At 42.1% G+C, this 27,900-nt stretch overlaps 1 protein-coding gene and 1 pseudogene across 2 annotated transcripts; one reads left to right on the top strand and one right to left on the bottom strand.

Moving 5' to 3' along the window:
• On the bottom strand, positions 1-5,731 carry LOC145348264 (small nuclear ribonucleoprotein F pseudogene; annotated as a pseudogene).
• On the top strand, positions 3,001-27,900 carry cdc20 (cell division cycle 20 homolog). 2 transcript variants are annotated; one of them, XM_080196515.1, is made up of 11 exons: positions 3,001-3,092; positions 8,482-8,716; positions 17,232-17,398; positions 18,024-18,120; positions 21,399-21,527; positions 21,691-21,887; positions 24,227-24,321; positions 24,418-24,649; positions 25,372-25,497; positions 26,853-26,970; positions 27,408-27,900. In XM_080196515.1, the coding sequence occupies exons 2-11, from the start codon at positions 8,497-8,499 to the stop codon at positions 27,575-27,577; spliced, it is 1,551 nt and encodes a 516-aa protein (XP_080052641.1). In that variant the 5' UTR covers positions 3,001-3,092; positions 8,482-8,496; the 3' UTR covers positions 27,578-27,900. The 2 variants fall into 2 exon arrangements, with proteins under 2 accessions (XP_080052641.1, XP_080052642.1); XM_080196516.1 differs by lacking the exon at positions 3,001-3,092 and adding an exon at positions 3,099-3,190.

The raw sequence follows: 27,900 nt of genomic DNA on the forward strand, positions 1-27,900 counted from the left end.
TTACTCTCTCATTTCCCCATCTTCTTCCTCTTCTTCAACTCCTCTGTTGTACAGGACATGATTGCACCTATTTAGAATTTCACCAAGGTGACCCGCTAAAGCACCATCAATATATTCTTCTGTGTTTGCCAGCTGCACGTTTATATATCCATCGACTGATACCAAGTAGCCCTTGTATTCCATTCCCCGTTTTAATTTCACCATCACCGGTTTGCCAGTTAAGCCATCGAGGAAAGGTTTTGGATTCAATGGTAAACTCCCGCCGTGGGGAGGGTACACAGAGCCCTTGGAGCAAGTATCCTCTATCTCTCTCCCTCCCTCACCATGCTGGGGGGTTGGGGGGGGGGGGGGTTGGTGGGTGCTGATCGTTGTCTGGTGGTGGGAGGGGGAGGAGGTGGGTCAGATATTCTTCTGGAGGGGAGGGGGAGTGAGGCCAGACCATTCTCTGGGGGAGGGATCGAGGCAAGTTCATTGTCGGGGTGGGGAGGCGGAGGGAGGCCAGATCGTTGTCTTGCGGGGAGGGGGAGAAAGGAGGTGGGTCACATGGATCTCTGGTGGGGGGGGGAGGGCAGATGAATCTCTGGGTGGGGGGGGGGGGGGGGCTGATGGATCTCTGGTGGGCGGGCAGGGAGGGTCCGCTGCCACTCTGCGGGCAATTGGTGGGACGGGAGGGGGCAGGAGTGGCGATCGATCTGGGTAGTAGGGGATGTGGATAAGGGACACACACACACACATATCACTGCTCCCCTTATCCACCCCCCCAAATACCCAGACCGATTGCCACCCCTCCTCCCCTCCCACCGATCGCCCTCAGAGTGGCAGCGGACACCCCTGCCCCCCCCGCACCCCATCAGAGATCCATCTGCCTCCCCCCGAGATACATCTTACCTGCCTCCCTCCTGCAACCCCCCCCACTTCCCCAGGTACATCCTCGCTCCTGCTTTTCGCTCCCAGGCCGCTTTCTCCACTTTCTGCGGCCTAGGAGGGACCTGACACGGGCACATTTTTTCCGATTTTTTTCGAACTGCGTATGCTCAGTTCAGAGCTCTGATCGTTCCGGCAGCGCTAAATCCTGCCCACAGCGCTAATCGCACTCGAGATGGCTGAGAGATATAGGGGTGCCTGAAAGCGGATTTCTAAGTCGGATCTGTACTACACCCAGAATCGGCATTTAGAATGAAAACGGTAAAATTGGGCCCAAAGGGTTGTGAATATGTGGAATTCCCTGTTCAGTGAAGGAGTTGAGGCTACCTTATTGAATGTTTTGAAGGCAAGAATAGATAAATTTTTGAACAGTAAAGGAATTAAGGGTTATGGTGAACAGGCGGGTAAGTGAAGCTGAGTTCACGAAAAGATCAGCCATGATCTTATTGTATGGCGGAGCAGGCTCGAGGGGCCAGATGGCCTACTCCTGCTCCTAGTTCTTATGTTTATACATCTCATCAGATATCCAAAAGAAACCCATCTCCTGTTGATTTATCTCACATAATGTGTAAAAGTTTCTGAGATGAATGCAAGCTGTAACATTTCCCCTCCCAAGAGGGAAAGTAGGTTAAAAACTGGCTGGCAACCAGTGAGAAGTTTGGGAATTGGACTCCCTCAATGTCAGTAAGATGAAGGAGATAGTCATCAACTTCAGGAACTGAAGTGGAGGACATGCGCCTGTCTATATCAACAGCGATGAAGTGGAAATGACTGAGAGCTTCAAGTTTATAGGTGTCCAGATTGCCAACAATGTGTCCTGGTCCCTCCACACTGACACTGTAGTTAAGAAAGTCCACCTACACATTTACTTCTTCAGTGGCTAAATAGATTTGACATGTCTGCTACGACTCTCATCATTTTTTACAGATACACCATAGAAAGCATCCTATGACAATGTATCACAACTTTTGGTCTGCTCCTAATCCAAATGGCATGGGGCAAAGTGATTTCTTGCAAGTTGGATCCAGCATACCCTCTAATTCTACCTTTTATTCTCGTTTTATGCTTCTAAAACTTTATTCTAACTTTTTAAAACTCTCTAACAATGCACTATTACCATACTTCATATTAAGTTGATCTTTCTTTACACCCTAGGTATGACTGTAACACCACATTCTGTACCCTCTCTTTTCTTCTCTATGTACGGTATGCTTTGTCTGCATAGCGCACAAAAAACAATACTTTTCACTGTATACCAACACGTGATAATAATAAATCAAATCAAATCGACTGCAAGGAAGGTCGAGAACATAGCCCAGTCCATCGTGCAAACCAGCCTCCCATCCATAGACTCAAGAAACATTGCTTTTCACTGTATCCCAATGCATGTGACAGTAATATATTAAATCAAATCAAAAAAATAGTGAAGGGGTACTAAAGTGAGAGTGTTAGCAGTGATTTTAATCCTTCATTGTAACTGTTATGTTCATAGTCAGAACTATCCGAAGTCTTTGCTTCGAGTCAGAGTTTTGGATGGTTCAATGACCAGAGTAATTGGCCTCCCGAAGACTGGACTCCTCGCACGGGGACTCCGGGGGGGTCCCCCCAGATAGTCTACTGGATTGTGACCCTCGGTGGAGGATTGGTAGTTCTGGGTCATATATTTTTCCACCAATGCGGCCTTATCAGCTGCTCATTGGCGGCTATTTCTCTCTCTCTCTGTTTTCAAATTTTCCGCAGCGGTAATATTTTATTGCAGGAGGGCAGAAACTTAGGGGCTCTGAGACGGGGAGCTGCCTTGCCTTTATCAAACATGGCGTCTCAAATCTCAATTTGGCACGGGCCGTAACGCGCATGCGGAGGCCTGTTTCCTCCCCCTCATTGCGCAGCTGCGAGCTGTGCGAGCGTGGTTTCCATGGCGACCGAACGACGGTTGGAAATCAATCTATCCAATCAGGGGCGGTTATTTTGTTTCAAGCGGTCCAATGGGAGGCCGCGGCCTGACGCGCGGCTTGACGGCAGGGGTTTAAACTCGGTGACGAGGCGGCGCAGCCATTTTGTGCAGAGCCAGCAGGTAGAGACGCTGAGTGTCCGCAGACAGAGCCGCTAGTCGGACCACCAGTGATCAACCGCTCAGTACACCTCCTCCAGCCCGCTCCCAGCAATCGGTGAGACTCCACTGCCTGAGGCGTGCTTCTCTTTTAAGTCTTGCTGAGTCTGAGGAGAGTGGGATCTGTCCTCAGGTCCTGGATTCTTGTGTTGCTGGGTAAGTGGTGCCCGGGTTAGATGGCTTAGTCATGTCAAATTGCCCCTTAGTGCCCAAAGATGTGATGGTCAGGGGGATTGGTCAAAGTAAGTTGCCCCTTGGTGTCCAAAATGTGATGATTAAGGGTATTGGCTATGCCAAGTTGCCCTCCCCCCCCTCCCCGTCTCCAGGGATTTGGAGCTTAGATGAAGCAGCCATGACAAATAGGTGGTACAGTAACACAGGGGTTAGCATTGCTGCTTCACAGCTCCAGGGATCTAGGTTCGATCCTGGCTTGGATCACTGTCTGTGTGGAGTTTTGATGTGGGTATGCCGGCGTTGGACTGGTGTAAACACAGTAAAAAGTCTGACAACACCAGGTTTTAGTCCAACCTATTTATTTGATAATATACTCACAAGCTTTCGAGGGGACTGCCTCTTTGTCAGGTGACTGCCTCTTCATCAGGTGAATGGAGAGTTCTGGCCTCAGACAGAGCATATAAAGCACAGACAGTTTAGAGATTCCTGATTAAAATGTGAATCCTTACACCTAACCTGCTGTTCAAGACCTGAAGTGGCTGATAATGTGAGTGGAAGGAGCACTGATCACAGTTTAAAGAGATGTATATTGTCTCCAGACAGTACAGTAAGTGAGGTTTTGCAAACCCAGGCAAGTCACGGGGGTTACAGATAGTGCGACATGAACCCAAGATCCCTGTTGAGACCGTCCTCATGTGTGCGGAACTTGGCTATCAGTCTCTGTTCAGCGACTCTGCGCTGTCGTGTGTCGTGAAGGCCGCCTTGGAGAATGCTTACCCGAAGGTCGTGACCACTGAAGTGTTCGCCAACAGGAAGGGAACAGTCTTGCCTGGTGACTGTCGAGCGATGTTCATTCATCCGTTGTCGTAGCGTCTGCATGGTCTCCCCAATGTACCATGCTTCGGGACATCCTTTCTTGCAATGTATCAGGTAGACAATGTTGGCCGAGTTGCAAGAGTATTTACCATGTACCTGGTGGATGGTATTCTCACGTGTGATGATGGTATCCGTGTCGATGATCCGGCATGTCTTGCAGAGGTTGCTGTGACAGGGTTGTGTGGTATTGTGGTCACTGTTCTCCTGAAGGCTGGGTAGTTTGCTGCGAACAATGGTCTGTTTGAGGTTGTGTGGTTGTCTGAAAGCAAGAAGTGGGGGTGTGGGGATAGCTTGAACATTCTCCTTGTGTCTGTGGGTGTTCTCCAAGTGCTTGGGTTTCCTCCCACAGTCCAAAGATGTGTGGGTTAGCTGGATTGGCTATGCTAAAATTGCCCCTTAGTGTCCTGAGTTGTGTAGGTTAGAGGGATTAGTGGGTAAATATGTAGGGTAGGGCCTGGATGGGATTGTGGTTGATGCAGATTTGATGGGCCAAATGACCTCTTTCTGCACTGTAGAGATTCTCTGATTCTGTGAAATATATGTGGTTGTTGGTGGTAAGGGCTGGGTAAAATTCTCTTTTGGAGGGTTGGTGTAGACTTGATGGGCTGATTGGCCTCCTTATTCTGTGATGGTAGCACTCTTGAGGATGGCCAACCCTGCAGGATTGGTCTGGAGTCTCCGGGATAGTGTTGTGTGCAAGCATACAGAAAAGTCATTGTGACTTTGTTATTTTCTTTAAGCATTTGTCTTTACCAAATGTGAAAATGTTGAAGAAGAGTCTGACTGATTCCAAACGTTAACTCTACTTTTTTCTCCTCAGATACTGTCAGGCTTGCTGAGTTTTTCCATCATTATCATTTTTTTAGAATTCCCACTGTACAAGAGGCCATTTGGCCCATTGAGTTTGCACTGACAACAAGCCCTATCTTTGTAACCTCATGTATTTCCCCTGCTAATCCCCTTGATGCTAAGGGCCAATCAACCTAACATCCACATATTTATAGGGGAGGTGATGGCCCAGTGGTATTATTGCTAGACTATTAATCCAGAAGCTGGATTCTGGGTTTGAATCCCATCATGGCAGATAGGGGAATTTGAATTCAATAAATATCTAGAATTAAGAATTTACTGATGACAATGAAACCATTGTTGGAAAACCCCAAATAGTTCTCTAATGTCCTTTAGGGAAGGAAATCTGCTGTCTTTGCCTGGTCTGGCTGTCATGTGACTGCAGAGCCACAATAATGTGGCAACACTCAAGTGCCTTCAAGAGGATACTGCTATCACAATTCCTACAGTGCAGAATAGGTGTTGGTGAACTTCCTTAACTATAATGTTGGCATGGAGGTTCTAGGACATGATGTTGGTGACCTGAACCCCTAGGAGCTTGATGCTCTTTACCATTTCCACTTCATCAGTTCATATAGATAGGGGCATGTCCTCCACTACATTTCCTGAAGTCAGTGATTAACTCTTGCTTAGTTTGATTTGAAGGAGAGATGATTGTCGTTGCACCATTTCACTAGATTGAGTCATTGTCTGGTGGACTTCATTCCAACACACAGCCTGGTCCAGTCTTAGCAACTGACCTAATAATTCATTCTCATTTGCCAAGTTGGGCGAAGACTTCTCCATTTGATTCACCATCCCCATAAATCATTGGAGCTCTGACTTTGAGGAGGTGGAAAACCTTAACTCCAGTTTTGAGGATCTGCACTGACTCCTGATGCACATATAATGTGCTCTAGTAATTTAATAGTCAGTTGTGAGCATTCACTTGTTAAGACAAATCCTGCTTCTTTGTAGCTGAAAAATATCAGGTGCAGATGTGATACCTAAAGGTAATTTGAGGTGCCTTCCAACAGTGAAATATTTGAATTCCGTAGGGGTAATTGCCAAAAGTCCCTACTTGTCTCACTTGGTTTCTCAGCTTTGCTAGACTCTAACCTGCAGACAACATTGGATTAATTTTTCCTTTCAATCAGTGATCCATATAGTGGTGCCAGCACCACCCTTGAATACTAAATGTTTTATTATAGGTGAGATTACTTGTCATAAAGTTGAATCAACTTCCTGATTTACCTGCAGCAGAGTGGTTGAGGAAATTTGGTGTAAACAAACACATACTGGCCTTACTTTGGGATTCAGTGATGTGATCTGTTTTTGGCTTCTTGCCCATTTGGAAATCTTTAGGCTGCTCTTGATTTTCAAATTCCTCCAGTCTGTAGATCGATTGTAGATCTGTACAAATCTCTTCTATTTGTCCTCCTGTTGAAGCATTGCAGTCATCTGTCCTATGACTTGTTTGCCTCCTGGTCCATGGTGATGTATACCTGATGGCTGAAGAAAATTTTCCTCCAACCACAGTTCCATGTAGGGAAAAACTGAAACTCTCCCAGCTCCACTATCCAGTTTGTCATTGGCCAAAAATTCAGCAACTTCCTATTGACCCTTTAATAGTGCCCAGAAACAGTACCTCTAAATCATTTATTGTCAATTTGTTGGATTTTGCTAACCATTGAGGATTTTTCTTCTGCAGTGTTACAGCATTCTTTTAAAATGGCACTCTGCAGTTTTATTAGAACAACCTCTGTCAATACTGCCTTTTTTCTGTCATCTGAAACACTTGATTGTGGTGCTTGCTGTGCCCTCTTCACATTGAGTCAGTATTTCTTTGCAAATGAGTCTTCCTACTACCTCAAAAATATGGAACTATTCTGTTTCCTGCCCTCTGCTGATCTGGTTAACTAAACTGTCTTCTTTAGTGTTTAATTCATCCTGGGTGTCTAATAAGTTTTCAACCGCTTCAACTTTTGAATTAAGTTTTGCAACTTTCTGCCAGTTGATACAGGTCATAAATCAATTTTACCCCAGTTGTTGGGTACACTTATAAAGCTTTGCCCACTGAACAATGGCTCTTTACTGAGACTGAAGTAGGTGTTGATGCTTTCATTGCTTTATTTCATTACCTAGGAAATCCCTGGTACTAGTTCAAGCATACATCAGATTGGCTTAGACCTGCAACTTGCTCAGAGCAATCTGGTAATGATGATGATGACTCTACTGCTTATCAATGTGCTATTTGGTTGCTGGCTGTTGTTTTTTCCCTACTGTTTGTTGACCTGTCACCATCTAATGTTCTTCTGTTTGTGGTGTGGAGTCTTGAGCTAGGGTTTAACATTCACTTTATTCAAAATATAATAAAAACATAAAGAATAACTACATCTGGAATGAGATCTCTTCCTTGCTGTTATGTAATCTTACATCACTTCTCCAAAATTATAACACTCATTTTACATGTTTGCATTAACTTTTACTACTTGCATTTAATTAACTTCTTGATTAAGGGAAGCAAGCAGTAGGTGAGGGCAAAATACAGTTGTTGGGCCTATGGAGCACTTCAAAAAAATATCTGTTGAGCTCCATAGGCTTTGAAGGTTAATGACTATGGAATAAAAGGGGGAGCAGCATGGATTTGAAGTTGGCAGAGTGACTGACAAGTGATTGGATGTTTTTTGGATTGAAGGTGTAGAGCTGGGGTCTGTATTGGGGTTAGCTTTTCAAACCCATGTCCCTAGGTGTTCCTGAAAAGCAGCAACTAAACATGTTTACCCCAGAGTCAGGTTTTTTGATTTCTTGAACTTGGACCAGTTCCATATTGCTGAGATTATAAACTAGCAGCAGATGTATCTTCGATGTCTGCAGACATGCCTGACAAAGGATCATCCTGTCTCAATGTTGGCTCTTTTCTCAGTCTGTGATGCTGTCAAACCTGCTGAGGATTTTCAAGCATTTTCTGTTTTCGTTCCAGGATGTCTCCATTGTCTTGGAGACTAAAGTTCAGTCTTTTGCATTTTTCTGGGGTTTTTTTTCCCCCTTTCAAACCTCAGTCTCTGCCATCATTCAGGTGTGATATTCAATGCTGCCTTGGGACTAAGTATAATTCAAGTAGGAATTTTTCAGAAGGTGGTCCATTTATGTTCTCTGCCATCTTTGTCTCCATGTTTTGCTTGTCTGTCTTATAGGCATATTGAACATGTTCCTAAGTAATTCAGGGCTGGAATGCACTGATGGTGCTATAAAAGGCAATGTAGGACACAAATTGAAGATTGTAGAGCAAGTTGAGAAGCTGGTTAACAATGCATATGGCATACTGGGCTTTGTAAATAGAGACATGAATACATCAGCAAGGAACATGGGATAACCAAATATGCTGAACTTAGAATTCCAGTTCAACGACTAGATGTCATCTGCTAATGTGTTTGGAGACTGAATAAGCGAACTCTAATCCACTGAGACTATGGCATTTGTAGTTGAAGTACATGTCTGTAACTAGGTCAGCTTGTTCAAGTTTCTCTTCTAACATGTGCTTTTAATGTCTCCTTTCTTTTATACAGAAGTGTGTACTTAAAATGTCTCAGTTTGTTTTTGAGAGTGACATCAACAACCTCCTGAAATTGGATGCTCCCATAACAAATGGGCCGCTAGCCAGGTGGCAGCGGAAAGCAAAGGAGAACAATAGTGCTTCTGGGTCAATGTCTACTTCAGCTAATACCAGTGGTCTATCGCCAATGAAAACTACAAACCGATCATTGAATGCATCCAAGGTGGTAACACCTAGTAAGACACCAGGTAACTAAAGGAAACTATAAACTATGCTTGCTGCATTAGCATTACTCTAGATTTTGATGCTTGGCTCAAGCCAGTAATGAGATTTTGGAGAGCATTTGTTCAGCTTCTATAAAGTTGCATCCTAAAGTTTGGGGTAAAATGATAGAGAATTGGAACAATACATGTATCATTTCTCCTGAGTCTGGGCTTATTTTGGAATGTGCTCCATTCCTGCAACTTGGAGTTACGTTTGTGAAACCTTTGACTCAGCCATACCATGCATTGTTCCCTCAACTTCTTTTCAATGTGGCCTCTGTAGTAAGTTCTGAATTGCTGTGGGAACTTGAAGGGAACAATATGTGGCTTTTTCTGTTCTTCAACCTAGGATATGGTGATTGAATTTAAGTGGGGGGAGGAGTGGTGAAGTAAAATTTTTCTTGTGAATCTAAATTTGAGACTGGCTGGCTAAGAATTGATCTGCAAATGTGTGCTTTCAGAAGGATGTATTTTTTCCACTGGATTATCAATCTGAAAGTGCTTGAGGTTTGAATAAGGGTGATCGTGAGTTCCCATTTAATGCTTCCACTGTTTGGTGGCATGCAAGTAGTCCTGTGTTGCGCTTCACCATGTTAACACTATTTAAGTATCCCTGGTACTGCTCTGGCACTCCACATTTAACCAGGGTTGATCTTTGACTTGATGGTAATGGTGGGTGGGTTGATGTTTTGGGCCATGGAGTTGCATTTATGCAGCTCTGCTGCTGATGGTCTTGCCCAGTTGACTGTTGGGTCTGTTTGACATCTATCTTATTTAGTACAGTAATGAAGTGTATCCTCATTGTGAAGGCAGGACTTCGTCTCCAAGTGTGGTGGTGATCATCTTTCTGATCATGGACAGATGTATCTGACAAGTAGATTGGTGACAATGAGGTCAAAGTTTTTCCCTCACCACCTACTGCAGACCTAGTCAAATGGGTCTCAGTCAGTAGTGGTGATGTTGAGCCAGTCTTGGTGATGGCCATTGAAGTTCCCCACCCAGAGTACATTTTGTGTCCTTGCCACCTCAATGCTTTACACCCAGTGGTGGTCAACATGGGGAGAGTTCATCAGCTGATGATGGATGATGCATGGTCAGGTAGTTTCCTTGCCCATGTTTGGCCCTTTGCCATGAAACTGCATGGGAGCCTAAGTCAATGTTAAGGACTCTCTTGGCACTACATCCTGACTGCCACCACTGGGTCTAGTGGAACAGTACCTAACCCACATTGGTGGTGTCTGTAACATTGGAAGTTATGATTTGGTGACTATGACTCCTGTCAGATTATTACTTCATTGGTCTGGGATAACTCTCCAAAAACTCTCAAAGTTACTGAAGCTGGTTGACATGATTGGGTGTACCTTTGTCGTTTTGGTGCCTTGCTTGATGCTGGGTGCTCTACCCGGTTTAATCCTGTAGTGATGGCTTGTTGGGCTGTTTGTGTCAGTGACATTGTGGGTCTGGAGCTCTGTGTAAGCCAGACCAGATAAGGATAACTGATTTCCTTCCCTAACAGGCATTAGTATACCAAACTAGTTTATGGCAATCAACGATAGCTGTCAAGATCACCATTACTGATTTTTTTTTTTTAATTCAATTACAAACACCTCATAGTGGCATTTGAACCTTTATTCCTAGAACCTTTGTCTGGGCCTCTGGATTGCTAGTCCAGTGACATTACCATTGTGCTGCCATATCTTCCATTCAATCAAATTCTGCTCCTTTTGTGGCTCTTTTTGGCCATCCAGACATGTCCAGTACATTAAAGATGATTTTGCCTGAATGCTTTTGCAGCTGGCTTCAGTCCTGCCTATGAATCAGGATGGGACGGTGGCATTGCTGATGGATTTTCACTAGTGCTGTTGTCAGTTGCTGATGCAAAGTCCAGGTCTTGCTGCAATAAGTGATGTGGTGATGACACCTGCTCTGTACAGGCTACTGTTAACTTATGGGGTCTTTGCTGTCAAAAACTCACTGCCATGGTTTGTAGGATGCCAGCTGGCATAGCTGACCTGGGGTTGGATCGTCAATGGTGCCCTTTGAGAGCAAGAGATGCCAAGGCATGGGAGGTGCTTGACATTTCAGGCCTCACTTTCCATATGTATGTTGAAATGGAATATTTGGCTGACCAGGTGTGGTGGGTTTGAGTTCTGTTTTGGCACATTCCAAGACAGTCGTGTGTGTAAGTGAAAAATCAGGTATGGCCTGTAAATATGGTACAGTAGACAATGACACTGCTGTCATCTGTAAACTACATCCAGTATGTCTCTGGTGGTCAGTTTGTGTGGAGGCCGCTGACAGACATTTTCCATCCAAGAGTTAGTACACTCGCCACCAGAGGGCAGTTGATCTTTGAGATGCGTAACTACTATCAGGTAGATTATAAATAGTAAATTATGCAGGCTTTCACAGCCTTGCTTGACACTAGTCTAGATTTTTGAAGACAACTATTTCAGATCTCCCACTCAGTAGTTGTATTTATCATTATGGAGTTGGTTCCTTGGGCATCCAAATCTTTGGAGCGGAATCCAGAGCATCACTGTTTACTGAGTCAAATCCTTTGGTCAAATTGCCGAATGCAATAAAGAGTTATTGGTGTTCCTCTTGGTTTTTTGGATGTCTGACAAAGACTGTCAGGGAGCTTTGGAAGGCCAGGATTTCCTCAGCCACAGGAAGTAGGTGTATCGGGAGACTGTCAGGATTTTCCCTGCTTGGGACAAAAAGGAAATGCATGATTTTATCTCCTTTTAAAAATAGTTGTCACATCCTGAATTGGGGGTAGGATGGCATGGTAGAGAGTTCTTTCTCTCCTAAATCCATAAAGTGTGCGCTTGATGTGAGCCCACCTGCTTTGAAGACCTCAGCTGGAAATATCATCAGGGCTGCGTGCTTTATTTTTTCAATCTTGTTTGTTGCAGCACTGATTCACAGATGAATTCCTCCACAGGCTACTGGGTGGTAGCTTGGTCCAGTGGATTAATGGTTGAGGAGTTGTTGAGAATGTTCTATCCAGCAGTGGGTGGCATTGTCTTCCTATGAGCAGTGGGGATTTTGTCCATTTGACCTTGGTCTATAGATGACCTTGAGTTCAGAAAGCTTTGCTTGTCATGATGGACAATGTTGGAGCTCTTCGGCTTTCTCTTCCCATCACATGTGCATTTTTGTCTTTTGTGACCTAATTACTGGTGGATCCAAATAAGGTAATTGTCTGTGCATTCCAAGGAAAACTTGTTTGGCTTCTGCCTGGAAAGCCATCTTAACCAGAGTTTCATTGTCCAAGTGGTAAGCTATTAATGGGACAGGGCATGTGGATCCTTCATTGTTGCAGGTGGTATTGTCTTAGGCTTGGCAAACATACCATCTGCCTTCCAGTGGATTGAAATGTGGAATTGATTGTAATACAAAATGGGGTAGCCTTCTTTGGCTGTGATTACAAGTCCCCTTATTGTCCGTGTTTTCAAAGTCTTAAGTTCAATTTTGGTACCGCCCAGTGGATTATTGGACAAAATTTCCATGACTGTCCTTTTTGGAGGAGTTGACTGACCTGAAACTGTTGTCTGCATACTGAAGCTGTGACTGAGGTCAGAGTGGTTTTGGTTTGGAGGCAGTTCCTATTCTGTAGATTATCACCATTCCTGTGCATAATTTGTTGGAGATGAGGTGTAAAATTGCAGCAAGGAAAATGAAGAAGTGCTGGTATAATAACAGTCTGTTTGACCCCAGTTTTCACTAAGAGCTGGGTTGTAGTAGCTAAGTTAGTAAGGATGCATACGAGTAAGCAGAGGATGATTAAATTTGAGGATATTCCACAAATCTTAGTGGTTCTGAGTCAAGTATTTTGTGAGGTCGAAAAGTATATTACACAGTGGTGTTTATCCTTGAACTTGCCTCAATAGCTGTGCAGTGAAGATCATGTCTGGGGTTGTGGGCACAGCCTCAAAATAAAGGGGGGGGGGGTAGTTTAGAACAGAGTTGGGGAGGAACTTCTTCACTCAAAGGGTGGTGAATCTCTGGAATTCTCTGCCCATTGAAGTGGTGGAGGCTACCTTGCTGAATATATTTAAGTCACGGAGAGATAGATTTGAGATGAGGAATTAAGGGTTATTGGGAGAAAGCAGGAAAGTGGAACTGATCCACTTCAGATCAGCCATGATCTTACTGAATGGTGGGGCACGCTCAAAGGGCTAGATGGCCTACTCCTCCTATTTCTTATGTTCCTACGGGTGAAAACAGTTGATTTGAAGGATTCCTTAGCTTCAAGGGGTAGTAGTTGAGGAGGATCCTTGCAGTGATCTTCTCTGGCAGACAGCAGGAAGACTTCTCTACAGATATTACAATCTGATTTGCCTTCTTTGAATATGGTCCTGGTGTTCCTGCGACCCGTTGGCATGGGCTCGTCCTAAAAGAGGAATGAGGATGTGTAGCTGTCCTAAGTGTCTCACTGCTGTTTCAAAATATCAGTCTTGTTCCATAGAAATTGCTAACTAACTATGGTGGACATACTCAATTTTTGTAGAAAATTCCTTGTATGCACATGTACAATACAGACAAATTATTTCAAATATTTCCTTAAATGTAGGAACAGTAAACCATTCAACTAGCAAAAAACTAGCACCTATTTCTCCATGCCATTTCACCAGCAAGCTCCCAAAAAACTGAAGTGTATGCACAAACCTGATGAGTAATGAGATCAAGTCCAAAGATAGAGACTATTGCTCATTTTGAATTCACTAATCAGACATGCAGTTAGTCAGGTTTTGCTAATTCATGTACTGGAGAAAGTGGACATCAATCAAGATGATCAGTATTTGCTCCCATAAAGTTCCAAGCTGGCAATGCTTATTTCTTTGTGGCTGCTGGGGAAAACTGATCTTGTTGGACCAAACCTAATTGTTCTGTGTTAAGGAACTAAGTTGGCACTCCTGAGCCTGTTGTATGAATCAGCGAGATCAGCTGTGAGCTTAATGTCCTTGCCTTACTCTTCTTTCCCCCATATGTGGTGACTAGGGGATTTTCATAGTAACCTCATTGCAGTATTAATGTAAGCCTACTTCTGACACTAATAGACTTTCAATCAACACAGGAATAGAGGGTTTAAAGTCTTGCCTATCTTGGTCTTCAATCTATTCAATGGCCCAACTTTCACTGCTCTCTGGTGAAGAGAATTCCAAGCTTGAGAAAGTTAATTTCCCTCAGGAAAATGTTGTCTCAGCATACAAATCTGCCCTCAGGATCTTTGTTTCAATAAGATCATCTCTCATTCTTCTAAACTCTGGGTATAGATCCAACTTATCATAAGATAACACTTTCATCATGGGAATCAGCTGCCTTTGAGCTACTGCTATGTTCTTAAGGAGATCAACACTCTGCATATATTCCAGAGGCCGTATGCAACTCTAACAGCATTTTCCTTTTCTATTCCATTCCCCTTGCAATGAATGCCAACACTGAATTAGTCTTCTGTTCACATGTTGTACCTACCTACTAACTTGTCATTCATGTACTGGGAAACCTAGAATACCACTTTTCTGCAGTGTCTCTGTTTAAATGATATACTTTCCTATTCTTAATGCCAAAAATGAACAAGTTCACGTTTCCAATATTATACTTCATCTGCCAGATTTCTTGCCACTCCCTTTACCTAAATTGCTTTTCAGATGCTTTTTTACTATTCATGTACCAGATGTGCATGTCACTGGCTCAGTCAGCATTTATTGCCCTTGAGAATGTGATAATTCTAGTATTGGAGGCTTGGATGGAGAGAAATTTGTGTATTCAGGAGGAATTTCTCATTGAGGGGGCAAATCTTGATCACCTTGGGGAAATAAGGAAGAGCAGGTAACAAGTTAGTGACTTTGGAACCAGTGACCATAATTCCATTAGTTTTAAGATGGGTATGGAGAACAATAAGTCTGGCCCAAAAGTTAAAATTCTGAATTAGGGCAAGGCTAATTTTGATATCACGCAGGAACTTTCCTCAGTTAATTGAGGGAGTCTGTTGGCAGGCAAAGGGACATCTGGTAAGTGGTCAGCTTTCAAAGGTGTTAACCAGGGTTTAGGGTAAGCCCATTCCTCAAAGTTAAGGGCAAGGCTGGTAGAAGTAGGGAGCCCTAGATTAGTTGGGATATTGAGGCCCTGGTCAGTGAGGCATATGACATGCATTGGCAACTGGGATCAGGTGGATCCCTGGAAGATATAGGAAGAGGGTATAGGAATAGAGTTGAGAGAAGTCAAGAGGGCAAAAAGGGGAAATGAAATTGCTTTGGCAAATGAGCCACAGGGGAATCCAGAGATTCTACAAATACATAGAACACAAGAATGAGAGAAAGTAGGGTCTCGTAAGGATCAACAAGGCCATCTATGTGTGGATCCATGATGTGGGTGAGATCCTAAATTAATATTTCCCATTAGTATTCTGAAAAGCATGGATGTTAAGGAACGTGGGGAAATAAATAGTGATGTCTTGAGTGCGCATATTACAGAAGTTGTATGTACACGCCTGGAAATCTTAAAGTGCATCACAATAGAAAAATCCATGGGACCTGATGAAGTATATCCCAGGATATTGTGGGAGGCTAGAGAGGAAATTCAGGTCCCCTAGCAGAGGTATTTAAATCATTGACAGCCACAGGTGAGGTTCGTGAAGACTGGAGGGTGGCAAATGTCCCTTTGTTTGAAAAGGGCCGCAAGGAGAAGCCTGGGAACTACAGGCAGGTGAATCTCATCTATAGTGGGTAAGTTGTTAGAAAGTATTTTGAGAGACAGGATCTACAGGCATTTGAAGGCACGAGGACTGATTGATTAGGGACAGTCAGCATGGCTTTGAGTGGAAAATCATGTCTTGCAAATTTGAGTTTTTTGAAGGGTAGCCAAGAAGGAGGCGAGGGCATTGCTGTTGTCTACCTGGACTTCAGCAAAGCCTTTGACAAGGTACCACATGATAGGTTTTTGCACAAGGTTAAATGTCTTGGGATCCAGGGTGAGGTAGCCAAATGGATACAAAATTGGCTTGATGACAAGACAGTAGTTGTTGAGTGGTTTTTCAAACTGGAGGCTTGTGGCCAGCAATGTGCCTCAGGGGTCAGTGCTGGGTCCACTGTTATTTATCATTAATATAAATGATTTGGATGAGAATTTAGGAGGCATGGTTAGTAAGTTTGCAGATAATATCAAGGTTGGTGGCATGGTGGATAGTGAAGGTTATCGTGGATTGCAACAGGATCTTGATCAATTGGTCCAGTGAGTTGATGATTGGCAGATGGAGTTTAATTTGGATAAATGCAAAGTGATGCATTTTGGTAGATCGAACCAGGGCAGGACTTGATCAGTTAATGGTAGGGCGTTGGGGAGAGTTATAGAACAAAAAGACCAAGGGGTACAGGTTCATGACTCCCTAAAAGTGGAGTCACAAGTGGTCAGTAGTGAAGAAGGCATTTGGCATACTTGGATTCATTGGTCAGAATATTGATTACAGGAATTAGAATGTTTTGTTGAAGTTGTACAAGACATTGGTTAAGTCACACTTGGAATACTGTGTACAGTTCTGGTCATCCTGTTATAGAAAGGATATTATTAAACTAGAAAGAGCGCAGAAAAGATTTACTAAGAAGCTACCAGACTTGATGATTTAAATTATAAGGAGAGGCTGGAGAGATTGGGACTCTTTTCCCTGGAGTGTAGGAGGCTTGGGGGTGATCTTAGAGATCTATAATGAGGAGCATAGGACAGCTGGATAATCAATATCTTTTCCCAAAGGTGGGGAGTCTAAAACTAGGGGGCATATCCTTAAGATGAAAGGGGAGAGATACAAAAGGGTCCAGAGGGTAGTGTCTGGAACAAGCTGCCAGAGGTGGTGGTAGAGGCATGTACAATTTTGTCTAGCATTTACAGTTACATGGGTAAGATGGGTATACAGGGATATGGGCCAAATGCAGGCAATTGGGACAAGCTTAGTAGTTTTTAAAGGGGGCAGCACAGACACACTGGGCTGAAGAGCCTGCTCCCATGTTGTAAACCTCTAACTATGACTGCTGCAGTTTGTGTGGTGTAGATATAGCCACAATGCTGTTTGGGAAGGAGTTCCAGGATTTTGCAGCATCAGTCAAAGAATGGTCATGAATTTTCAGGATTTCCTCTTGATGACTTTCCTATCTAGCTTTGTAATCAGTAAATTCAGCTATCCAAAATTTGTTTTTCCTCTAAATTATTAATATAGATTGTGAGGCCTCGTACTCCACTAGTTACAGTTGCCATCTTAACACTGATGTTCGTTTCCGTCCTCTCCTTTTCGTTAGCTAACAAATTTTCTATACATGCAAATAATGCTTTCAGGACAGTGTGGCAATTCAGTGAGAATAGAAAACAATGATTTGATAGTTCTGTTGCAGTCTGGTAGCTTTCCTCCCTTTTTTTAAAAAAATGAATAATTGGTGATTTTTGTGCAAGTTGAAACACAATGAAAGCTGGAACCTTTTAACAAGCTTTTCTGACTGCTTTATAGGGAAAACAAAAACGCCTAAATCTTCAAAATGTTCCCGAGTGCAAGGGACACCATCAAAAGCAGGTGGTGATCGTTACATTCCTGTCCGTAATGCAGCACAAATGGAGGTGGCACATTTCTTAATCTCAAAAGAAAATGACCAAGAAAATGAATCTCCAACCAAGAAAGTGAGTATAAAAGATTCAACTATCTTTGGGTTTAAAAACATCGAACAATTGTGATGCTTCATTTTTAAAGTTCCATGGATGGTTGCAAAACCTATTTCTGAATGCCAGAGATAATTTATATTTTTTTTGCTCTTGGTGCTTTGATTGCAGCTTGGAAGCAGATGTTTCTGTTAGGGTTCTCTGGTATGAAGGATAGATTCTACGTCTCACTGATTACAAAGCTTGTCTTTTTCTTGATGTGTTGACATGAAGAAAGATTGAAATATTGTTTTAAGTATATAAAAGCACAATGGCTGTTTCAAAGAGTGGGCAGGATGATCCATTTGGCTAATGGTGTGAGGGATTAACTTCAAACATTACTCCCAGTAAAAGGACAAATGTGAAGAATAGTAAACTGCAAAAAATGTTTAAATCACTGGCTTCATGATGTGTTCCTTGGTCAATTTTGGTGGCATATTGTGACACTCTTGAACCTGATAAGTATGCTAAATAAAACACATGAGCTAACAACCAAGATTTGATGGGAGATAGTGGGTTGCTGATACAACTGCAATTGTTGAATGAATGAACTAAATTGCATCTAGGTTCTTGCAATCTGTTACAGTATCCCCTCTTTCCTGTGCAGGAGCAACAGAAAACCTGGTCCTTAAACTTGAATGGTTATGATGTTAACCAGGCAAAAGTTCTACGCATGAGTGGGAAACCCCTTTGTGCACCAGAAGGTATTTTAATTTACATGTTTCACTGCTGAATATTTAGCAAGTGGTCATGATTATTTGCTCTTTATCAAAGTTGTTTCTTGCTAATGCATCTAAGAGGTTGCTAGAATCAATGCCAAATAAGAGTGGAGGGGTGGTGAGGCAAAAGATGGTTGAAATTGTATAGTTTTCCGAAAAGACAACTTTCAGATAATAAAATGTAGCCTCTGATTGCTATCAGTTGAGGTACTTGATATGCAAGCCAGTGAAATGATTTCTGACTACTATTAAGAAAGCTCTACTGGTCTCTTCCTGGCAATTACTTTAGAACATAAAACTAGGAAGAGTTTGCAATTTGGCCCCTTGAGCCTGCTCTCAATGTGATCATGGCTGATCTCTGCCTCAGCTCCACTTTCCAGCCTGTTCACCAAAGCATTTCAAACCCTTACTAATTAAAAATCTGCCTACCTCTTAAATTTACTTGCATCCCAGCATCTATCACACTCTGGGGTAATTAATTCTACAAACGCTTGATCCTTTTGAGAGAGTTTTTTAGGGTAAGGGGTGGCAGATTTAAAACAGGAGGAGAAACTATGACCTAGATTGCCCTATAAGGGGAAACATCCTCCATGTTAACTTTGTCAATTCCCCTTATCTTGTACACCTCAATTAGATGTCATGTTAACTCCAGGAAGTATAGGCCTAAGCAGCCTAATCTTTCTAAGGCAAATGTCTCCAATGCAACGACACCCCTTTTTCCCCCCACCCACTCCCCTCAAATAAGGGAACCAAAACTGTATGCAATATTTTAAGTGCAGTCTCACTAATGCTTTTGTACAGTATCAGCAACACATTTTATATTCTATTCCTTTAGCAATAAATACCAAGATTCCATTTACCTTGCTTATTACCTCCATACAAGTTTCTGCAGTTCATGCACAAGGACACCCAGATCCCCTGTGCATCAAAGCTCTCGAGTTTCTCTCCATTTTGATAATTTGCCTTTGAAATTTTCTGCCAAAATGGGTAACCTCACATTTTATCCATGTTAAACTCCCTCTGCCAAATGTTGTCCCATTCACTTATCCATTTGTAATTTTCTTTTGTTCTCGCAGCTTGCAATTCCACCTATTTTGGTGTCGTCTGCAAATTTGGCTATGTCACTGCACAATAGTAGGTACCCATCATTCATATAGATTATAAATAGTTGGGATCTGAGGACTGAACCTTGTGGCACCTTTCTTATTTCAACCATTTTTTGACTAGTGGCTGGAATTCAAGCTGAACACTTTCCAAAAGTGTTCATAGCCTACCAACCTCTAACATTTTCAGCTTTCTTCTACTCTGCCTGTGACTGAAAGAATGCCAAGACAATTGTTTCTACTACAATAAAACAGAAAATATTGGATTTGCTCATTAAGCCTGGCAGGATGTGTGGAGAATGAGTTGACATCTCAGAATTGGATGAAGTTAGTTATGTAATGACTTATAATACCTTTCATTATAATGAAAGCTGCCACACTTGCAGGCTAAATGTTTTTGGTTTCTTCAATTTAAATTTCACTTTGAGCAGTGAATATAGCTTACAGAATTGAAAAAGTGGGAACAAATTGCTGTTTCACCTGAGGATTATCTGTTTCTGGACAGCGCAAAAGGGGATTTGAAAGTAAAGATGAACTTTTGCAGTAGGGTTGCTTAAATGAGTCGAAGTAGGTCAGTGAAGATAAAGGTAGTGGGTGGATGCTGTTAAGATGTCAGGCTACAGAATTTGGGGTAAACCAGTTCACTGAGCGTGGGATTGCAGCTAGGAATAAGTAGTCATTACAAACTCCAAGACATGGTCTGAGTTTGAGAACAGATATCTAAGTCAAACATGTTATGGAGGTACAAGTGGGAATTCTTAGTGAAGGTAAAAACAAGTCCTTTACAGGATCAAGAATGATACCAAGGTTGTGAACTGCTCAAATATTTAATAGAGTTTTTCCACTGGGAAGATGGTTTGTGATGGACTCTGAAGATGCTGGCTTTGACCTTCCCAGTGTTTAATTGCAGGAAATTTCTGCTCCTCTAGTAATGAATGTCAGACAAGCAGCCTAACGATTCATATGAAACATTCTCATGTGGAAACTCTCCCTTCATTGGGGTGGGGAATACACCAGAGCCCAGTGTGAATGTGGGAAGAGAATCCATGGCAGGTGATGGTTACAAGTAGATAAGAATGGAATTCGGTGAGTGCAGTTCCAATCAACTGGAACATTGAGAGTTGTTGGAAGAGGATTTTGTCAACATGTTAAAGGCTACAGACAAGGACAGGGGTGTCACATGGTGTCATTTGTGACTATTAGGTGCTCTGGCAGGGCAGAAACTCAATTCAGGAGCACAAATATGGAAGCTTCAGGAAAGATGGGTATGCATTTGAGGTGACAGCATGTTTAATGGTGGTTAGAGACAGCGTGACAATTCTCAATGAATGACTGAGGCGTCCAGTTTAACATGGTTTTTCCCACAATGTCCATCCCAGATTAGGAGCAAGCAGTGTTTTATTTCTACTGCCTTTCTGTAATGTCATTTCCTCATGCCTATTCATGAACATGTTTTGTCTGCCACTATACCTAAGCCTACAACTTTGTACCCCAGTCATAACACCTAGTGGCTTGGTGTCATGTTTTTTGAAAATGTACCTGTAAAGCAACTCAAGATGTTTTATTTCGTTAATAGTTCTAAAAATGCAAATTACTCTTTGATACTTAACAATATAAATAGATTTCTAGGAATAATGAAACTGTTCTTTAGGAGTTTGTCCTTTTGACTTTACTGCTTAGTAACTGTAAAGTTTTGTTTGCCAGTGATCTTGCTAATACTACAGTGTTCTTTGGGGTCATGCTTAGTTTTTTAAAACTGGGTGTACAAAATGAAGGAGAGGGCAGAGGAGGTATTGAGATTGGCTGCCCATACAAAAATGTGAATCCCTTGGGTTGGACTCCATGCTCTCATGAGGTGATTTCAATGTCAAGTCTGTTGGTGTTTGATTTGAACAGCACACTTGTAGTGGACATAATTTGGGGTGGGTGGGTGGGCAAGGGTGCATGCTATTGGGGCTGAACTTGCCCAAGACCTGTAAAATAACAGTGCAGAGGATTAAATTTGTTTTATCGTGAAATTGGATGTTTCCGCTAAAATACTGCTAGTTAGCTATTCCTTGAATCCTCCTGTTCTGTGGTTTTGTCAGCTGGAATCCCATCCATTGGGTAGGGAAGCCCTCCGATCATGACCTGTGGTTTTAGTCTCTGTTTGTTCTCTAGGTTACCAGAATAATCTGAAAGTTCTGTACAGTCAGTCAACGACACCAAGCTCCACCAAGAAATCCACACGGTACATTCCCTCAATGCCAGAGAGAATTCTGGATGCTCCGGAGATCAGAAATGATTACTGTAAGTTGTGGTGTTAAACATTACTTAAGCATATGCTAGTATGCGTAATCCTGATTCTTGATTTGTGTAACAAGATTGGCAAATAACATTAGTCAGGATTCATTTTGCCTTTTTACTACCCTGACTTTTCTCGTTTTTCCTTCCCTTTTCTAACACCTTTCAGATCTGAATTTGATTGACTGGAGTGCATTGAACTACTTGGCTGTGGGACTTGGGAATAATGTGTATCTCTGGCATGCTGAGTCTGGTAATATCTTGCTACTTGTACAGTTGGAGGGTCAGGAAGACTACATTGCTTCTGTATCATGGATAAAAGAAGGGAACTATCTAGCAGTTGGAACAAGGAATGGAGAGGTTCAGGTAAGAGCAAGTGCAAAACCTGTTGCCTAAATCTACTTTAGTTATAATAAACTAAGAAGCAGCTATTGTATTGTCTCGATGAATATGAACTGTTGAGTTGTGATGTATCCTTTTACATCACGGCTGTTTGTGCATTGTCTGCTTTGCTTCACTGGGCCATAATTATGCCATAATATGCTTGGCTTCACATTAGCCAGGCAAATAATTAGTTCTCTCTCAGATCACAAATTGTCATTAATTATCATAAAATCCAAGATGACTTGCATCCAAAGCTGTGTTTCATAGGTAATGCAATTTGGTCAATAGCCAGCGTGAACAGCTGATTATCGGTGCGGGGGGGGGGGGGGGGGGGGCCTTGAACCAAAATGACAGAATTCAGAGATCAGGTGTCCTATCTAACAACTTTCAACTTTAGGTTTCATTCATCAGCAAAACACAATTTAGCAAACCCCTCCCTTAGTTCATGACATCTTGCTAGTGTTCCTTTTCAAATGACTAAATAACTGTACACCCTAGTGTACAGTTTAGCCGCTTCCAAAAAAACACCCAGCTGTGTCAATAGCTTTCCAGGTTTTAAACATTTCTAAGCTAGCTGGCTGAGCATCTCAAAGAACAGTCTTTCTGCTGAACAGAAAAACTAGCCTTTCCTGATGGTGATTTGCTGCTTAAGAATTTGTCTTGGCCTTGTTTGTATCTACACTGATTTGCTGTCCCTCTCCAGCTCCTCTGCTTGTACCTTTCCTTTGTCTGTCAGCTAAACAGCTTTTTTAACTTTCTTCCTGTTGATCCTGCTTCAGTAGGTCATATAGATCAGTATTTTCTCAAGAAATTTATGATTGATGGAAACTGCCTCCTTTTCAAACATTTTAATTGGATTCCTCAGACCTTTTAACAAAATTAAGATTTTTCCTTGCTCTACTGCTTTGAGGTCTCCATTGTACAGTCTCATGAGATTTTCTGCTGCATTGCTGTGTGACATTTGCTTTAGAAACTGAATCTTGTGCAAAGCTAGGGTTGTGTAGAATAAGTTTGCAGCTGTTTGAACAAAACAGTACAACGCAGGAAACAGGCCCTTTGGCCCTCCAAGCCTGTGCCGCTCATTGGTCCAACTAGACCATTCTTCTGTATCTCTCCATTCCCTGTCTGCTCATTTGACTATCCAGATAAGTCTTAAACAATGCCAGCATGTCTGCCTCCACCATCCTGCTTGGCAGTGCATTCCAGGCCCCCACCACCCTCTGTAAAAGACGTCCCTTGCCCCCCCCCCCCCCCCCCCCCACCTTGAACCTATGACCCCTTGTGTTTGTCACCTCTGACCTGGGAAAAAGCTTCCCACTGTTCACCCTATCCATACCCCTCATAATTTTATACACCTCTATTAGGTCTCCCCTCATTCTGTCTTTCCAGGGAGAACAACCCCGGTTTACCCAATCTCTCCTCGTAGCTAAGTCCCACCATACCAGGAAACATCCTGGTAAACCTTCTCTGTACTCTCTCCAAAGCCGCCTTGTCCTTCTGGTAGTGTGGCAATGCAGCCTAACCAACATTCTATACAGCTGTAACATCATATGCCAATTTTTATACTCTATACCCTGTCCTATAAAAGCAAGCATGCCACATGCCTTCTTCACCACCTTCTCCACCTGTGCTGCCACTTTCAAGGATCTGTGGACTTGCACACCCAGGTCCCTCTGTGACTATACTTTTGACAGTTCTGCCATTTATTGTATAGCTCCCCCTACATTAGTTCTACTAAAATGCATCACTTTGCATTTATCTGGATTAAATTCCATCTGCCATTTCTCTGCTCAATTTTCCAGCTTATCTATATCCTGCTGTATTCTTTGACAATGTTCATCACTATCCGCAAGTCCAGCCATGTGTGTCATCTGCAAACTTACTGATCACACCAGTTACACCTTCCAAATCATTATATATATCACAAGTAGCAGAGGTCCCAGAACAGAGCCCTGTGGAATGCCACTGGTCACAGACCTCCAGCTGGAAAAAGACCCTTCCACTGCTACCCTCTGTCTTCTGTGGCCAAGCTAGTTCTCTACCCATCTAGCCACCTCTCCTTTTATCCCATGAGATTTAACCTTTTGCACCAACCTTCCATGAGGGACTTTGTCAAACGCTTTACTAAAATCCATATAGATGACATCCACAACGCTACACTTGTCAACCATTTTTTGTCACCTCAAAAAAAAACTCCACCAAATTTGAGACATGACCTCTCTCTTACAAAACCATGCTGTCTATCAACAATGAGATTGTTTGTGGGCCTCAAGTGCATAATTTCTGCAGTACAAATTTACTCTAAACATCTTTGGTTTAAGGTTTGGGATGTTGAGCGCCAGAAACGCCTAAGGAATATGGTGAGCCACACAGTGCGCGTAGGAGCACTCAGCTGGAGCAGTTATATTCTATCCAGGTAAAAAAAAAAGTAATAAATGCTGCAAAACAGTTCTTGTGCATAATAGAATTTCTGAATGTAGAGGTGTAAAATGTTTGAATTCTCCACCTTCAGTGGCTCCAGAACAGGTCAAATCCACCATCATGATGTTCGTGTGGCACAACATCATGTAGCTACTCTGACTGGCCACACGCAGGAGGTCTGTGGCTTGAAGTGGTCGCCTGATGGGAGACATCTTGCTAGTGGTGGGAATGACAACATTCTGAATATCTGGCCCAGCGTCCTTGGGAATGATGCAGAGTGTTCACCGCTGCACACGTTCACACAGCACCAGGGTGCTGTTAAGGTAACATAAGAAATAAATAAGAAAAAAATAAGGTAAATAGCTTTTTATCGTCAAATAGAGAGTTGAAGTTTGACGTGTAGGATTCAATATTTAAATGATAAGAAAATCATCAACTTGTAGCGCATCAGCAGCAATGGGACCACCAGAGCCTGCATCTCTAAATGACACATTCTTACTGTGTTTACCCCAGTCCAACGCCAGCACTGCCACATCTGAATGACAGCCAAACTGGAACGACATTATGAATTTGGATGCATTAAAAGCAACTACTGAGACCCTTAATGGATTACTGCAGCATTATAGAGTATCTTAGCCTGAATTGCTGCTTGTTTCTGGTCATTTTCCCCATCATGCATACTTGTTGTTTTTTCTTATTTGTGCATTTGTTGCCAAAACTGCTTTAGTACTAAGCCAGAAAAGTAATTATAATTACAAATTGTTATTTTAAAGTATAAATATTGCTTGCTATTTTGCCTAGTCATCTTTTAGTTTCTGATATTTTTTCATTTGCATGTCCTTTTGTTTCTCAAAATGAGACTACCAGGCCCATCAATGTTGTCCTTGCACTTCATTAGTGGGTAATGTCTCCTTATCTGCAGCTGCTAGTTTTGCTAATGCTAACATGAAAGTAATATGTAGTTAATCAGGTTTTTAGTAACTCATGCAGTCATTAAGTCATATGCTCAAAATTGACCTGCAACTGTTTCATTTTGTTTTCCTAGGCAGTTGCCTGGTGCCCTTGGCAATCAAGTATTCTTGCAAGTGGTGGTGGCACCAGTGACCGGTTCATTCGCCTTTGGAATGCTAACACTGGATCTTGTTTGAATTCTGTGGATACTCGCTCTCAGGTCAGTTCTATCCCCAGCAAGATAATTAATGCTGAATGGAAGCTGAAACCAGTGATGCCATGTAGATGATTTTACTGTTGAGCCCACATCAGATTCTTTCAGGTATTAAACTAGGTTGACTTAATGTTGGGTTAGACATGTTTAACCTATTATAATGGAGTAATGCCATTGACATTTGGCAACTAATGTCTAAATGAAAAGGCTTGCAAGCAAAAGTCAAATTGAGTGTACTGACCAGTAATTAGCATGTGTAAAAAGAATAGAAAAACTTGCTGGGCTAACTGATAAGGAGAAAGATGGATGCGAGTGATATTATAATGGATAATTAAGAATTGATAGATTTATCAGTTACACATGTAGTCACTAGGAGTCTGTGTAAACTTGCTGACTATATCCAGTGGTTGAAATAAATGCAAAATCTTTATGAAACACAGATGATCTTTATCCTTCATCTCTCTATTTCCAGCTGTGTCTAAATGGTCGTATTTGCCTGATTTTGGGTTAAATAGAGACCATGCGAGTGGTCGGTTATACAATAAAAGAAAACTTGCACCAAGGAGAGAAACTTGGTAAATAAAGTGAAATTGGGATAATGTTGGGACTTACAAATATCCAGAATTTGGTGTCAGCTAGGGTATTAAAGTGAAAAATTTCATGTACATTTGTTAAAATTATCCAAAATGCTCTAGATTGAAGTGTTTTTTCCTGTTGGTTACATGAGTTGAGATTTCTGGAATCTTAGTAGAGAGCATGAACACTTGTGCAAATATCTGCAACTTGGTCTACTTGGACTTAGAAGTCTCTTGTCTCAAATCTTGGTGAATTTGTGGAGGTTCTGATCAGTATGCATGAGGGGACGGCTATATGGACTTCTAGGAGAAATTTGAGCAAAATGAGCATGCAGAATAAAAGGTAGGAGATGAAAGCAAATTATTTTGTTCTATGGGATGTGACAAGGTGCTGTCCTCAGATCAGTACTAGGCTTTCAAGTTTTCACTAACTGTTCATTGGCTGAAGCAAGTGAATGGTATATCCAAGTTGCAGATGACACCAAATAAGACAGCAGTTATATGGCTGGGAGCAAGAAGTTGTAAAGGGAAATTATTGATCCATTGTATCTAAAGGGGACTGAGCTGTGGAAGAGTGCCTATATACACAAAGGATGGATGAAGGTTTTGGGTGTCTACATACACAGGATGGTGAAGCTTTGAGATTTTAAATGTTGTCCAAGTATCATCCAGTCTGACTAGGTAACTAGGGTCCTGTTGAGTTGGGCATTTGGCAATGTTTTCATCTGAGGTGATTTTTCCTTTTGACAGTTCGACATTTAAATTAACTCTTGGAACTCATTGCAGGTCTGTTCAATACTCTGGTCAACAGAATACAAAGAAATGGTGTCTGGTCATGGATTTTCACAGAATCAGTTGGTGATCTGGAAGTACCCAAACTTGACCAAAGTTGCTGAGCTCAAAGGTAAAACATTGCTTCACGCAACAGTAATGCATGAGTTCTAGGCCAAATTAAGTCTATTTGGTTTTGGGGTGACCTTTCATGCAATGTTTTTGTTGTTTCCTCTATTGGTGTGCCTGTTCGAGAAATTCTGAAGTGTTGGCAGCTTTGTGGTAATGTGGTGGTGACTAGCCTAGTTACAATGACTTGAATTATGTAAATGTTTTATATAACTTGGAAAAACTAGCTTGAATTCAGGGTTTTAAAAAAATTGCATTCACTCTGAATATTCAATGTCTAGTGATATTGTAACTATAACAACTGAACAAGAGGTTGATGTTTCAAATATAAACCCTTTGTGATAACAAGTAATGTGGGTCTTGCAACTCCTTGTTTTTCCAGCTGTCAGATTTAAGACACATGTTATCTGATGTACACATTTTGTTCCATTTCCCATGCAGGTCATCAGGCTCGGGTGCTGGACCTTGCTCTGAGCCCAGATGGAACAACAGTATGTTCTGTGGGTGCAGATGAAACCATCCGTATCTGGAAGTGCTTTGCTGTGGACCCAGCGAAAAAGAAGAAGGTGGTAGCCAATCAATCCACTGTGCTGCACCATGGCATTCGATGAAACATTGAATTCCTGCAATGGAGATGTGTACAGAAAAGGAAATTCCATACTAGAACAAACTTCTTTATAGACTGAAAATGGACAAGTGTTTTGTAAAGTGTTGGAAGGAAACTTGTGTTTATTCATTCATTATCCCAATCCTCCTCTAGCCACTTGCAGTCAAATTCAGAATTATTTGCATATTGAATTGATTTGTTTTACAAGAATATTAAAATTTTGGTAATTCTTGTACATTTTTATTGTATATAAACAACTCTTAATATTTTAAAACTGTATAGATTTTAATCTTTTTAAAATTTAATAAATTTGAATGGTTTATTCAA

Source organism: Carcharhinus amblyrhynchos, chromosome 9 (genome assembly GCF_965287045.1).
Source record: "Carcharhinus amblyrhynchos chromosome 9, sCarAmb.v2.hapA, whole genome shotgun sequence".
NCBI lineage: Eukaryota > Metazoa > Chordata > Chondrichthyes > Carcharhiniformes > Carcharhinidae > Carcharhinus > Carcharhinus amblyrhynchos.